The sequence below is a fragment of the Amyelois transitella genome, chromosome 7 (assembly GCF_032362555.1).
Source record: "Amyelois transitella isolate CPQ chromosome 7, ilAmyTran1.1, whole genome shotgun sequence".
Lineage (NCBI taxonomy): Eukaryota > Metazoa > Arthropoda > Insecta > Lepidoptera > Pyralidae > Amyelois > Amyelois transitella.
Window position 1 is genome coordinate 2,159,032 of NC_083510.1, and position 15,166 is coordinate 2,174,197.

General features: G+C 34.6%; 1 protein-coding gene across 1 annotated transcript in view; it reads right to left on the bottom strand.

Annotated features, from left to right (window-relative positions):
• Window positions 1-349: 349 nt before the first annotated feature.
• LOC106143499 (methylcytosine dioxygenase TET) overlaps window positions 350-15,166 on the bottom strand; it is a 31,499-nt gene continuing 16,682 nt past the window's right edge. Inside the window, exons 3-4 of the mRNA XM_060945094.1 lie at window positions 3,796-3,857; window positions 350-461 (exon numbers count right to left, since the gene is read on the bottom strand). Coding sequence (XP_060801077.1) covers window positions 350-461; window positions 3,796-3,857 — 174 coding nt within the window. The remainder of the gene's footprint in view (window positions 462-3,795; window positions 3,858-15,166) is intronic.

The window sequence follows — 15,166 nt, forward strand, 5'->3', positions numbered from 1 at the left end:
GCACGAGGCTGGGGGGAGGGGCGACACGCGAAAGTTATCGGATTTTCACGCCTCGAGGCTTTATATAGCCGTCAGGTTGAAGGTCAACGGCTTTATTCATAACTGTTATGTTTAGATAATACTATTTGTTGCTTTTCAGGGAAATTGTTGCATGAGCTTTACTTCTGACATAATTTTTGACAGTCTCCGTATCGGATGCTTACGTTATTGGAATTTGTAATCACATCGAAACCTTAATCAATTAAAAATATGAAACTGAACATAAGCAAAGAAATCCGAATAAAACTCAACAAAATTAAGGTTATTAAAAAAACACTTCAAATCAAGATTTTTCTACATTTAATGTCTCTTAGAAGACTCTTTGAAGACCAAGATTTAACACCGAGCACAATGCAATTAATCCAGTACAGGCGTAACAAAACAGCTCGTTAGGACGCCGCCGTCTCAAAGAATTCTCCTTTCTGTTAATAACGTTAATTGTTCAGAATCACGAAGCAACTGCGTCTGGAAGTCGATCGAACGCGGAAACGAGCGTACCTACTGCAGCTCATACAAATTCCACGCACACAGCCACACGCACGTAAGTACAATATTCATCAAAACAAAACGCACACTACCGCGTCGTCTGCCGAATTACACGCACACATACGCAATGAACCAGTGAACTATCCTTTGCGTGTGTTGGTGAGGGAATGAGAGGGAGAGTGTGACGAAATTTCACTTTCCGTTTTGGCAACGTCGCGTCGCGCCCCCGGTCGACGAACGGGGGTGCACGGTTAGTTCGGAAAACGAAATTTTTCGTTTTGTTATGTTGGCAACGCGATGCGAATGGTGTGTTATTTACTCGGCATATGCACGAAAAGGATTATTTTAAATTTGTAATGAAAAGCTTTTAAGTTTTACTTAGGTATGAGTTTTTTGTGAATAGTATAAATTTGGTAACCAGCCAGTTCGCAAAGCACATTTCTCAACAGGTGTTCATAGATGCTTTTTAGTAGATATATAAAAAAATAGATAAGAACGAGCACAATAATATGAACCGCTAATCTTCGCTTCCATACCGAAAGACACCTTAATAGACAAGCGAATATTTTTTTCTGAAATTTGCACAAGGGGGAGATGCGTATAACAAAAGACCGCATGAAAAAAAATCTAAAAGTGAGTTGTATTTGTAGTAAACTAACGGTACTGTGTGTGGGGCATTTCAAATACTTCAAAAGCTCAGACGATTCTCGGAAGTGTCATCCTTGTAAGTGCAAACAGTTCGGCAACATGTCTCCGTCTCTGTCTCACGACTATCGACTCACAAAGGGGCGCGAGTTGAATATTTCTCGTGCAATTTACAGTTTTATAATTCGTAGCGCGTCGCCTTAAAATTGAAACTTATTTTTCTTCGTTGACAAATGTACTACGGTAATTTCATTTTTGACTTGGCGGAAACGAAATATTTCGGAATTATTTAAATCGAAATCGAGTTATTACGCAACATGTGGAGTCAAAATCGATAGATTAAAGAGAAAAAAATCTGTTTTTCTTCAAAATATGATAAGGGAATCGCGCACGGTCATATTACAATTGGCAATGAGTGAATAAATTGTTTGCGATTGACTAGTCAAGAGTCACCGCCGAAAGTCTTTGTGACGTGAATCCATTAGGATAATGTCAAGGTTTCCGATCATAGTTTACACATAGGTAAGTTAGTACTTACATTGAAACAGTTTGGTGATTCGACTCTCAGTGACATTTTTTCATTTTATCAAACTTAGTCTTTATATTAAAGGACGAATCAAGACTAATATCATAAATGCGGAAAGTGAGTATGATTCTGTATTTGAAATCTTCTTGAGTGGAGCCGGTGAAAAAGGTTATTAGGCAGTTAGACGTAGTTAAGGTAGGTTAAGAGTCCAGGTAAAAGGCGGTTTCTACCTTATTTTTCTTCTGTCAGTTTTAAAGCAACTTACTATAGGGTACCGCTAACAATAAAATGTAATTGAGCTTCACCTGTGCAACATTTGCGTGTTAAGACTCAACTTGGTTTTATATTCCTTACTACGCTTTCACGCCTCTTTTTTTATTGCTACAAGCGTTTTTGCCTTTACGAATAAATAAGAATGATTCTCAAAGTTTACGCTGCAAATCGATTGGCTAAGGCTGCCCGCAGGCTGCGCAGGAGTCGAATTACGGCCGGATGCGGCCGCGGAAGTGGCTGGCGGGCGGACGCGCGCCATCTTGGTTTTGCTCTTGCGTTGCGCATGCGCCGCGGATGTCCTTTATTTTTTAAATGCACGAGCCAGGTTTTTATCGATGGCTCGTAAATTAAGACTTTCGTTGCTTGACCAATTCGTCGATACCACTTAATCGATTTGGACGATGTCAATCTATACTGAAGTAAGTAGTTCTATTAAGACGTTCCATTTTTTTTAAATTTTGTTTTAAGACTTATTGAATTTCGAATTTCGACGCATCATTTTTAAGATATTGTCTTTTATCGAGTGAGAAACTTTTTCATAACAATAAATCTGCGTTAGATAAGTCTCGCATCTGCTGTTTGTCACCCGCAAAATCTATCTCTATTCTATACGTGATACGCACTAAAATCTAATGTACTGAATTCTGTTGACATTTGACATCTCGGATAACTGAATAAAGCATTGTGTTCGCACAGAAACGCACAAAAAGCCAGGTAAAGTTTCTTTTGTGCGCTTGCTTTGCGCAAGTTGTGCAACAAAAGCGGAGACGGGACAATGTCTGATGAATTATTCGCTAATTTAATGCACTTTGATACCACCTGGTATTTGGCGTTGAGAATTCAGTCGAGTGTTGGTAAGATAACATTGATAGAAGAAATGTAGTCTGATTGACTTCGTAATTATATTTAATATCGCGTAAAATGTATGTTCCCTAGCGTTAGATCTATAATAATGATCGAGAATAGGAACAATCACAAGAAGCGATTCAAATTCATCATATGAATTCCTATGGAATTTTGGTAATACTGCCAAGGTTTCAAGTTATCTTCAAACTATGATCTTAATCTGTTTATTATCACAAGATCGACAGAAACAAATTTAAGCAATTTCATTTTTGTTATTCGTATTAACTTCTTTCAAAAAAACTTAATTGATAAATACCATTCCTTTAAGAGTTATATAACAATGCTTGTGCATTCTTTACTATTTTTACAAAGCAATTTATTTAGTTTAATTTCTCGCAAACATCAGAGCGAATTAGTGAGGGTACTTATTACCGTTAGAGCCACAAATAATTTTAATTATGTATTTTAAAAAAAGTCGGCGAAGGTATAATTAAAGAAACGGCAACAGAGCGCTTTGCGTAGAACCGAGCGGGGAAATGCAACGTCGCATTTTCATTTCACCCTCGATCGTTTTCCCGCGCACCTCACCTCCTCCTGCCCCGCGGTGACTCATTCAACCTTTCAAGCGATTTCTATGTAGATGCCCTACCGACGTGTGCGAATCTGAACTGTTCTCATTTCAAATATTTCAGCGATTTAAAATTATTTTTTTATTTGATTGTTGCCAGTATTTTTTTTTTAATTTTAATGATAATAATGCATGGATTAAACGTTATGTTTACAATATTATACATTAATTTATTCTGTATGATAGTCCACAATGGCTCTAGTCTAGACTTCGCAAATACCTACATTAAATAAATGCGTTCTAACCCGACATTAATATACGATGTTTGAATATAAATTGGTGTTTGTCATGTCGTCTAATTAAAAACTTAATAGGGATACATAATGAAAAAGCATTTCCACTATTTTGTTACCTTCTCGATGGTCGCCATCTGTTGGTGTCTGGTGTTTCTGAAATTGACTTTGAGGGACTTACCTGGAACAAAACAAGGTGTTATTAGTTTATTACAAATAAAAAAAGTCTCAGCTTAAAAATTGTGTCTAAATGATTATTAGAATTGTCAAGCAGTCAGTGTCGCTTCAGTTAATTAAAAGGGTTTATTATATTTAGTATAATATTAATCTATCAGTTAGGTTTCATCTTAAAGTTTTCGTCAACAATTTTAAATATGATGGGGATACAAGATGGTTCTTATATTCGATAAGTCCATCTTTTGATATCCATAATTTGAAGTAACCAAAAAAATCAATAATCTTTAATTCCCTATCTGAAAACATACGAAATGTCAAAATAGGATCATTATTGTTATGAGTATCGATATTTCAGGTGCGATATTTACGATAATATCGGGTTTTCCGTATATCGTTGCAAACCTAGACCAAATTGTGAGGGGCAATATTTGAATGTCACTATTTCGAAACACCTAAGGAAATGCAGTTACATTATGTAGGTACTCTTCATAATTTCGAAATTGATAACTGTATGATTTTATTAATCTCAGAGCATAGAAGTTAGTAAAAAAATAACATCCAACGTTCATATTTTCAGCCAGTACTTGCTTTGAAAGATTCAAACATTTAGAACATGATTTTAACCAGCTATGTAGGTACATATATCTTTTCTGTATTAATTGACGAATAATTAAGTGCCGTGTGGTTCCCGGCACCAACTTAAAAAAGAATTGGAACACTCCATCTTATTTCCCGTGGATGTCGTGAGAGGCGACTACGGGATAGGCTTTTAAACTTGGGATTCTTATTTTAGGTGATAGGCTAGCAACCTGTCACTATTTGAATCTCAATTCTATCATAAAGCCAAACAGCTGAACGTGGCTTGTCAGTCTCTTCAGGACTGTTGGCTCTGTCTACCCCGCAAGGGATATAGACGTGACTATATATATGTATGTATTAATTGACGAATTAAACGCCACAGAGAAAAAAGTTATCTTCGATTTTCAAATCGCCGGGTAATGGAACAATTCTATAAATCCATCGGCGCAGCTGACTACCCGACATATGGTACTTCCTATACCTGCGATGGCGCATCTGCTGGCGCGTGCTACGTTGCTAAAAGGTTACGTTGAAAGACGCCGTTGAAAGGTCACATGATCGATTTTCTAAACTCGATCGGGTTTTTACAAGCATAATTACGCTTAACTAAACGAATGTCTGCTTAATAAGCTGTTAGTTTATTGACGGTAGTTATTCAAGTGCTCTTAATATAGAATTCATATGCCTTGCAATACCATTATTGGCGTCAAAATTAACTTATTAAACTGATCGCCGCCTTCAAAGTCCTAATTGAGAAGAATTGGCTACAAACTTTAATGCAGTATTATCTAATTATTATTTAAACCGGTATAGTTATAGTCAAGTTGAAAACTCAAGAAAGTATAAAGCAAGGATGTGCTTTATATACAGACAAATACTACCTACTGAATGATAAATTGCCCAGGTTATGGTATAAAATTTCCCAAATCTGGGATAATATCTATGCACGGCATAGGCTTCAATAACTAACAATAAGAAATTGGTCAATTGTAATAAAATGTTGTGGTCATAATGTAGAGTAGCTTTTTTTAAGCAATATGTTTATTTTCAGCAATGATTAATTTGCTATATAAATAAATTTTTTCATTAATTCTGTAGAGCGAGGGATTAATAAGAGCTACAACCTCCTAAGAATACTCTATAAAACGATTGCTTATTATTAAAAGGGATTATAGAAGAATATCTATTTGCTTGAAAAATAACAACGGTTCAAATGTCTATGGTCGACCCATAGAATTATATTTTCTACCTGGATATGCCGTAAAAAGCAGGTCATTGAACTCAAGGAACAGCTGCCACGATCCAATATGGCGGACTTTTATGTCAAAAATTAATAAATGCATGTTTTAGTGATGGATTGTTGAAACGATTTAATTCGTTCTTCAGTTGGTTAATTGAGTTTTTATTTGTTATTAAGGACTACGTATATTGATTTTTTAATGTATTTCCTACTTATGTGATAAGAACCATAGAAACTTCATTCAAAATCATTCGGTAAAAACTAAAGTTTCTTTTTTGTTATTATTTCACTAAAATTAGATTTCAGATTAGCATTCATATGTAAGTTATATTAAGAAACTGCTTCTCGACATATGCTTCTATACTGAAATATGCAAATCATGCTAATAAAGGCTCTTAATAGAACTAGATACAATAAGTATTTCGTACTCACCAGTTGTCATTTAACTTAATGGAAGAATTAAAAAAAAATACATCCTGTTAAATCGAAACTTTTTTTTCGTAACATCAGGCATAGACAAAAAGCGACAGATGTGCGTCGAATGTCTCCATCGCACCGTGCCACCGTAATTACTAGTGTTAATACAAAAGTTCCAATGTGAAAATATCCATAAACAATGTTCCATTGTCCGCTTTTATTATTTATGGTTACATTATTAGATATGGTTTTTCACATGTCATGCGCACGTTTCAATGATGGTTTATAAATTAGAGATTTTAATTAGTAATTTAAAGTACCCCAAAAGACGGGCAAGTGTTAATATTTATTTAACCATGGTGTTGTCGAATTTAGAAAGCCATACTACTGAATTGTATTTTTTGGCAAATTGCAATGTCGTTTCATGAATGTAACCTAAAAACTTATATTCTAAGTAAAAGATACAAATGTAGGCAGTAATGATGTTGAATAGTATTCATAAATTAAAGTTGATACCTACCTATATTTGTAAATAAAATAACAAAGCATAAGTATCCATAAAATGTAATATAATAAGTAACATCAATTTAAATATAATCCAGCAACCAACACATTTTTGGCAGCATATGTTTTTAAGTATTAAACAAAAACACATCTGGCCGGTAACACTTCATTTTTTCCACAAACAAATGAAAATAAATCATCGAACACAGTCAATGAAACGTAGTAACTCATATTTCCAGCCAGTTTCCCAGGGCCGGTTTAAAAAATATAAAAACTCTATGGTATAAATCAAATAAAGGTGGCGCGGTATAGCGTTACAATGTTTGAGGAGAACGGAAGCGTCGTCGGATCCGGACTTGTATCATAAATTATACTTTAGAGTTCCCGCCGGGATCTAGTTACGTGTCGTCACAGGATCAATATGATCATGATCATTGGATATACAATTTTTGCTATTCGAGAATTTAGTTGTCATTCGATACATCGCAAATTTAGGTAGTTGAATGTGTAATGGACATTATGTAACAAAAATGAATTGAGTATACGAATCGTTTCAAATGAAACTTAGTTATTGGGAATCATGAATACTGGATAAAATTTAATAATTTATGTTGTAAGAAGTAGTGTGGGAAGATTATTCGAATTTAGAACTTGCCGTTTAGGTATCTTTTCCCATTATTATTTTCAAGAAAACTCGACAAAAACTCTTTTTCTTACGAAATCATTACATTGCCATACCTATTTAAATTTCTAAGAGGCAGCATAATAATATACTAGTAACATTGTAGTCGACTCTTTCAATACTCCTACTAAACCCTCCTTTTATATAGCTATGGAATTCCAATTCAATAGAGATATTCGGAGATTCAAGAATTTCAAGAACGTATCATCGCTAGACTGTCGATAACAAAAGTACAGCCGATGCCACATAAACCTGTCATTGCAATTAATTTAGGTACTATTTTCAAGATATGAATGTCAGTCAGATCAGAAAAGACTATGTTTTTAAGTCTTTTCTTCAATTGACTATTCAACGCGTGATAGCAGCAGCTCTGTCCACCCCGTTAGCGATAAAGACGTATTATGTCTATGAATGCCGCTTGAACATCTTGTTGACTGTACCACCTTCATAGTCAGTATTTCTGAAATCTTATTTCTATCCGATATGGAATATCGGAAAATTCTCGTGAATTTCATACAGAATTATATTTTTCACTCGTATTCAAAGGATCCATTGACACGTAAAATAACATTATCAATTGTATGAGATACAATACATTCAGTCAGAAAAGTATCGGGAATGGATTATTTATTTATGGTTCCAAATTCAAATTTTTGTTTTTTTTGTTGTTGTTAGATTGGCACAACTGTTTTCCATTTTGGCGCGGAGTTTGAGTTGCATCTGTTGTTTACATTAAATACAGTGCTATTTTTAGTTATATCATATCTAGTGTGTATTGCTAATTTCATAATGGATAAAAACATCGAACAAAGAGTTTGTCTTAAATTTTGCATTGCCAATGGAATATCGTGTTCGGAGTCACTGAAAATGTTACAGAAGGCTTACGGTGAATCGACTTTATCAAAAACTCGTGCTTATGAGTGGTACAAAGCGTTCAAAAGCGGTCGAGATGTGATGGAAGATTTGCCTCGCTCTGGTAGGCCATCAACGTCTGCAACTGAAGTTAACATCGCAAAAGTGAAGGAAATAGTGACTGAAAATCCTCATTCAACTTTGAGAGAGATAGCCACCGAACTTTCTGTATCTCACGAGTCGATCCGTACCATTTTAACTAATAATTTGGGTATGAAACTTGTTGCCGCTCGGCTAGTCCCAAAAGACCTGAATTTTTTTCAAAAACTCAATCGCATGAGAGATTACGCATCTCACTTTGTGAGAAGGCTTATTATAGGACTGATGATTACCTTAATGATAAAAACATCTGGCTCGAGCTTGGCACAGGAACCTCGTAATTAATTGTAGTTTAATTTGAACTTATATCAAAATTTCAGTACACTCTGTACATAAATCTTTTTAAAATTGGCAATCCATAATATATATATATATATATTTTTCTTTTTTCAATATTAAATCTCATAAATATATAAATCTCCCGTGAGCAATGTATTCTCCCGTCCATATTCTATTCTAAGTATAATTTAATATTGTGAAGTTGACGTTGTTGAAGAAAATGCTGCAGTGCAGTTTGTTACCGCTTCTTCTGCACTGACGCCTTGGAAGCGGCAGTAAACTTAGTTTTTAAGTAATTTATTTGACGTCAACCAAGTTGTTAAACCATACGACAATTATTAAGCGATATAATAATATCCTATAATAATGAATAAAAAATTTTGAATTTTTTGAATTTTTTGAATTTTTTTTTGAGTCGCTGAGGACATGCTAGAACGAGTCAATTCCGACCCAACATTCATGAAACGCATTGTTACTGGTGACGAGACGTGGGTTTACGAGTTTGACATGCAAACTAGTCAACAAGCTTCGGAGTGGCGCCTTCCAACTGAACCGAAACCGAAAAAACCACGCCAAAGTCGTTCAAAAGTCAAAGTCATGTTGACTGTTTTCTTTGACTATCGCGGTGTTGTGCACTCGGAATTCTTGCCGGAAGGTCAAACGGTAAATAAGGAATATTATTTGAGTGTTATGCGGCGTTTAAGAGAACAAATCCGACGAAAAAGGCCAGATTTGTGGAAAGAAAATTCTTGGATTTTGCACCATGATAATGCACCTTCGCACAAGGCCATCATTGTGAACGAATTTTTAACCAAACACTCAACAAATACCATCGAGCAACCACCATATTCACCAGATATGGCTCCAGCCGACTTTTTTCTTTTTCCTAAACTCAAAATACCACTTCGTGGCACCCGTTTTCAATCGGTAGAAGACATAAAAGAGAATTCGCGGCGAGAACTGACCTCAATTCCGGAAACAGCGTTTAAAAAATGTTTTGATGATTGGATTATTCGTTGGCGTAAGTGTATCGTTTCTAAAGGAGCATATTTTGAAGGTGATAAAATAAATTTGGATGAATAACAAACAGTTTGTGTATTATTGATCTTTTCCTGCTACTTTCTTGACAGAGTAGTATATTGGAATATTGTCACTATATGTTGCAGTTTACCAGGTACAATACATGCTAGCTTTAGCTTGGAGCTTTTATTTTAGAAATTCAATAAAATTAATCTGCAGCTTTTTTTTAAACGCCTGGTTATAATCAGAATAATAAAAGTCCTATACTATTTCAATTCCTATGATTAATGTTCACTTTTCGTTTTGTATTCTGATTCTGACTACGCAAAAAGATTTGTTGGTCTTTTAAAATTGTCTGAAAATTAAATCAAAATAAAAAATCTAAATGATTCATCTAATCTGGTTGCACGGGAGTGTCATTATAGTCTGTCAATGTATAGTCAGTTAACCTAGTGATTATAAATTACATAAAAAGAACTTATTTTCTTTTTTTATATATTTTTTTCAACGTCCCACGTACCTACCCCATCTCAGTCCCTTCGCTTTCAGTCCGCAGCTAATTACGCTGATCACCCTATCATCCATCTTTGAAAAACTTTGCTCACCTCAATTGCACCTACATCCCCCCTCTCCCTTCAGCATAAAAAACTGCAATTTGCCTATCAGAGCCTGGGTCACACAATAAACTTGGACCCTTGCCAGTATAACTAGACCTAACTCCCTGCTTTTCACTCAAATAATGAAGGCGATTGAGGGGTGGCTATTAAGGTTAGTGGAGGTCTTTTTATCCTGGTTGGAAAGGTAAAGCTCTAAGAGGTCGTTAGCCTGTGTTGATTGTTCGATGATGCTGAGAGTATATATGTAAATAAACTGGAGGAAAATATAGATCACATTTGCTAAGGTTGGGTTAAAATGAGGCGAGTCAAGTGACTTAATATATCACAGTTATTGAAGTTTGTTGCTAGTATTAACTTCTTCCCTATTATTAGATATAATTTAACATGTATCATTCTTGAATAATCGTCGATAAAAAGAAGCATATACCTACGTCCGTTAAAAGAACAGTTAGTTGTATTAACTTCTTCCCTATTATTAGATATTATAAACAGTTATGTACTAGTTGCTTAAGGCTTCATCTGTGTAGATGGTCAAGTGAATTAATTAAATATTTACTTGACATATTTTCAGTAAAAAGAGTACTATCTATAAAGTGTCTTTTTTTAACGAAATAAAGAACTGATTAATAAACTTTCATATTGAGAGAGTAAGGCTTTTATTAAAGAACGATATAAATATCGTTGTAATTTTCGTTTCTCAAAACACAAGCCTCGAATATATTTTTTGGGCTAGCTTTATAAAATATAGCACATAAAATAATCAAATAAATTTACACCAAATACAAAATTCAGAGTCCAATTAATATATGGTTAGTGCACTCGCTCATTATCTCGCTCGGTGTGAATCTGAACGTAAATACACAGGAAACAAGTAGGCAAGCGGGGTGACCTGAGACGCAAGAACACTCAAGTTTGACCCGGTCGAGAGGTGTTCACTTGTTAACTGGATCATTTGCTAATTGTTCAGGTCAAACAAAGCCTTATTACAATGTTATAGGCTCTGTCTATCTTTATGGAAAAAATGGTTATTAACATGTTTTTTTTTCACGTGCATTAAGCATTTCCGTTTTTCTTCATTCTTGTAGGATATTTTTTTGTAAAAGTAGGTAATCTCATTTGACCTCAGATAATGAATTTAATTTATACCAACAAAATTTCATTAAAATCGGTCTAGCGGTTTAACCGTCAAACTTAAAGCATCATAGACAGAGCGAAAGAGACAACAGACAGCATGTAGAAATTACAATAAAAGTCGTTCAAATTCATATCTAAGAACAAAATGTTTAATAACTGAAAACTATGCGTATATCGGAAGGTCAATTTGTTTAAGGAGCTTTCAAAAAAATTCTTTCTCTCACGCAGAAACGAGTGGGAACTGATATCTAAAACCGACAAGCAATTCAGACTAGAAATTGAAGGCAAGTATCCTAGAATAATAATGACTGATTAAAGATTGAAGTTAATAATAACTTCGTAGCACCTCTACGAAGACAGGATTCGTAGCACCGCTACGAGATACATTATTTATGCAAGTTTAATTTCCTCTGCGTATAGAGAGAATTTTATTAATTAAAATCTTTAAAATCATAAGTCTTGATTTCACGTCTTTATATCTGATTACCTTGATCAAGCATCAGGCTGGCATAATATTATTCAAGATTTCGATTTCTTATCCCCATGAGCTTTTTTGAGCTAAAATTAGTAAATATTTATAAAGATAAGAAAATTAGTTTTTTTTCGATAGATTTCTAGGCTAAGTGATCTTTGATGCGGCCTAGCCCTGTTTTACCATTACAATTTGTGTGACCTGTCCGTTACAATTTTTTTGTGAAGAACATCGAACCTCATCCATTGACAACGTGTACCTATAAAAAAATATTTCCATTCTAATTACAAAAAAATAAAAAAAATAAAGTTCCACTTTTAAATTTTAAACGCATTCGCAATTAAGCCGTGGCGTGCGTTTTTCCTGTACACGAGTGGGGAGTGCGTTCAGTAGGTTACGCGTCCCCTCGTTACGCCTACAGCCTATGTGGATCTGAACCTAGTTCAGGTATATACGAGCGAACCCCTACTAGGATAACTCGAAAATGAATGTTTTCAGTGAAAATGGTGAAAAAAGTAATCATTATGTTGTAAGTTTTTGTCCGTTACAGTAAAAGTTAAAAGATTGCGTGAACTTGAATCTTGTTACACAGGCGTAATCGAGCATACAGCTACTTGGGTAAATTGAAAATGATAGATGTTTTCAGTTATGGACAATTGTGATAAAAGACTTTATGTTTTGCATGTTTTCATCAGTTTCGTTTATTGGTTAAAGTTTAGGTGAACCTGAATCTAGTAACACACATACCAGCAATCATTACTAAGATAACTGGAAGGTAATAAAGAAAATAATCATGTTCACAAAAGTTGTAGTTTACATTAGTTGAATAATGAACTCGTAGAATCACAATTCTTCGTTTAATTTTTGAAATTCTTATGGTTTTTTGCATTCGAATTTCAAAACAAAGTCGAACAAATGCGTTCAGTTGGTAACTTCACCGGCAGAGGTCGCCGTAAGTGTAGATTTGTAGGTTATGCGTTCACCGCTGGGGGACGGGTCTTCATATACCCCGCATATAGCGTTATATATCATACATACACGCCCATGTGCTAGTGAGGAAAACTGCGTAGGTAAAAGTAATATTTTGAAGGAAATGATCAGATTCTATTTCAGATACGCGATTGAGAAAAAAATTGGAGCGCGACCTAAAATCGTGTTGTGGCAGTTGTGGCAAAGTAACAAGTTGTAGGCCATGACTTTGCATGGAATATTGTAGTAAAATAAAAAAATAAAAACTATATATCAAATAGTTATAAAGTCTGCGTTACTCCATAGCAATTCTTTTTAATTGTACGTTACGTATTAATCTTAAGAAGTTTTTTTCTAAGTTGTAATATGATTTTTTTAGATTGCAAAATTGTTAGTAGTTTCTTAGAATAATTCAATGTTCACGTTAGGAAATTTTTAATTTTTTGAAAATCAATCATTAGTCATATGAAATATAGTGGAAAAAGGAAACTGTTAGCTGTCTGTCTGACACATGATATATATTGGTTTAAAATGTTAAAGTATCTTCTCAGCGAGCTGTAGTATGTTTAAATTTATCACTCTGTTGATCTACTGTGCTAATCTTTCCTGACGACTGGCTGTTACAACACAGCTTTATAAACTTAGGTAACATTTTACACTTGGCCTACTGGAAAATCTATATTTATATACTTAATAACATGTTGTTATATAGGTAATGGGCTTTTAAAGAATATTAAACGCAATTAAGAAGCGTAACTTAGGTTTGTTTTTTTAAGAAAATTTGAATTTTATTATCGTTCTGTCATTATTTAAATCTCAATTCCATCATTAAAATATACAGCTGAACGGACCTTTCAGTCTTTTCAAGGCTGTTGGCTCTGTCTACACCGCAAGGGATATAGACGTAATTATATGTATATATGTATGTTTTAGTATCCTTTTCATTTTAGTACATTGCCCTTATTACGATTAAGTATAATCCTATCAGAATGAAAATTTAACATCGTAGTTTTCACGTGTCCGAAAAGCTCAGAAGCTTTATGAAAAACAATGTTACTTATTAAATTTACTTTATTTTACTTCTATATAATTTATATGCATAAGGTTAAGGAGCAAATAAATATTTTTTAGTACATAAGTATTTCTCGTAACTTTTGTTTCATACGCCAAATCTCTTTTTATTGACTCGAACAATGAATTTTAACGTGTAGTACATATTTATTTTCTATTTCAATCTGCACAGATTATTTAGATAGATTATTCAAAATTGGAATGTATCTCTCAAAAAAAAAACAACGACATCTTCTCTATTCAAATGAATCCGAACGCGTGCAGAATTAGATCTCTGACGTAAGGGCGCGGAGTGGTGGGGGGCGAAAGGGTGGGGGTTGCCTTTACGCTGCACGGCTTGGGCGCGTGTGGGGTCTCTAATGAACTGTATGAACTAGTGTGCCTAGTTGCGTAGCTAAATCTATGCACAGGTAGCTTTTAAAATGTTACATGCTCGCTTTGCTGCGGGGAATTTGTGTTAAGTTTTTGGACGCATAGATTTTGTACATACTCAATTTGTTTTGTAACAAGACTATCATTTTAAATAAATCAGAAAACCACCTTTAATTATCTTACCGTTTTCTATTGGTGCCGTGTGGTTTCCAACACCAAAAGAAAAAAGAATAGAACCACCACATCTCTTTCCCATGGATGTCGTTAAAGGCGACCAAGGGATAGGCTTATATAATTGGGATTTCTCTTTTAGGCAATGGGCTAGCAACTTGTCACTATTTGAATCCAAATTCTACCATTAAGCCTAACAGCTGAACGTGGCCTTTCAGTCTCTTGATGTCTGTTGGCTCTGTCTACCCCGCAGGGTATATAGATGTGATTGTATATTATGTTATGTTATTATACATCCATCTGCAAAACTACCTAAGACCTTTTTATATCTGCACTATTTAATATACAAAAGGTATATAAAATAGTGCTTGCTAAACTCCCTACAAGGTGCTAGGGTTGTCACTCAGGGGTTTATGCGTGGGCACGCGCGATTTTACCGCCGCACTGCTTCGGTACCCTTACGCACACATCACTTAACATTTCACCTCGTTATAGTTTAAAGGTGGCCCCAGTATTGTGCATAAAATGCAGTAAAAAAAATAAGATAGAATGTTCCTGGCCATTATAGAAAGTATACACGTATGTTTAAAAATAGAAGGGTATCTCGGCTATGGACTTTTTATGTTGAATCCATACCATATCTATTATTCCGTACAATTTGTACGTATTAACATAAATTTTAACGCGTAAAGACAAAATTCAAGGTGAAGTTAATTAAAATACTAAGGATGAAGGAATAAACCTAACCTACACAATTCAAAAACATTTTATTGTT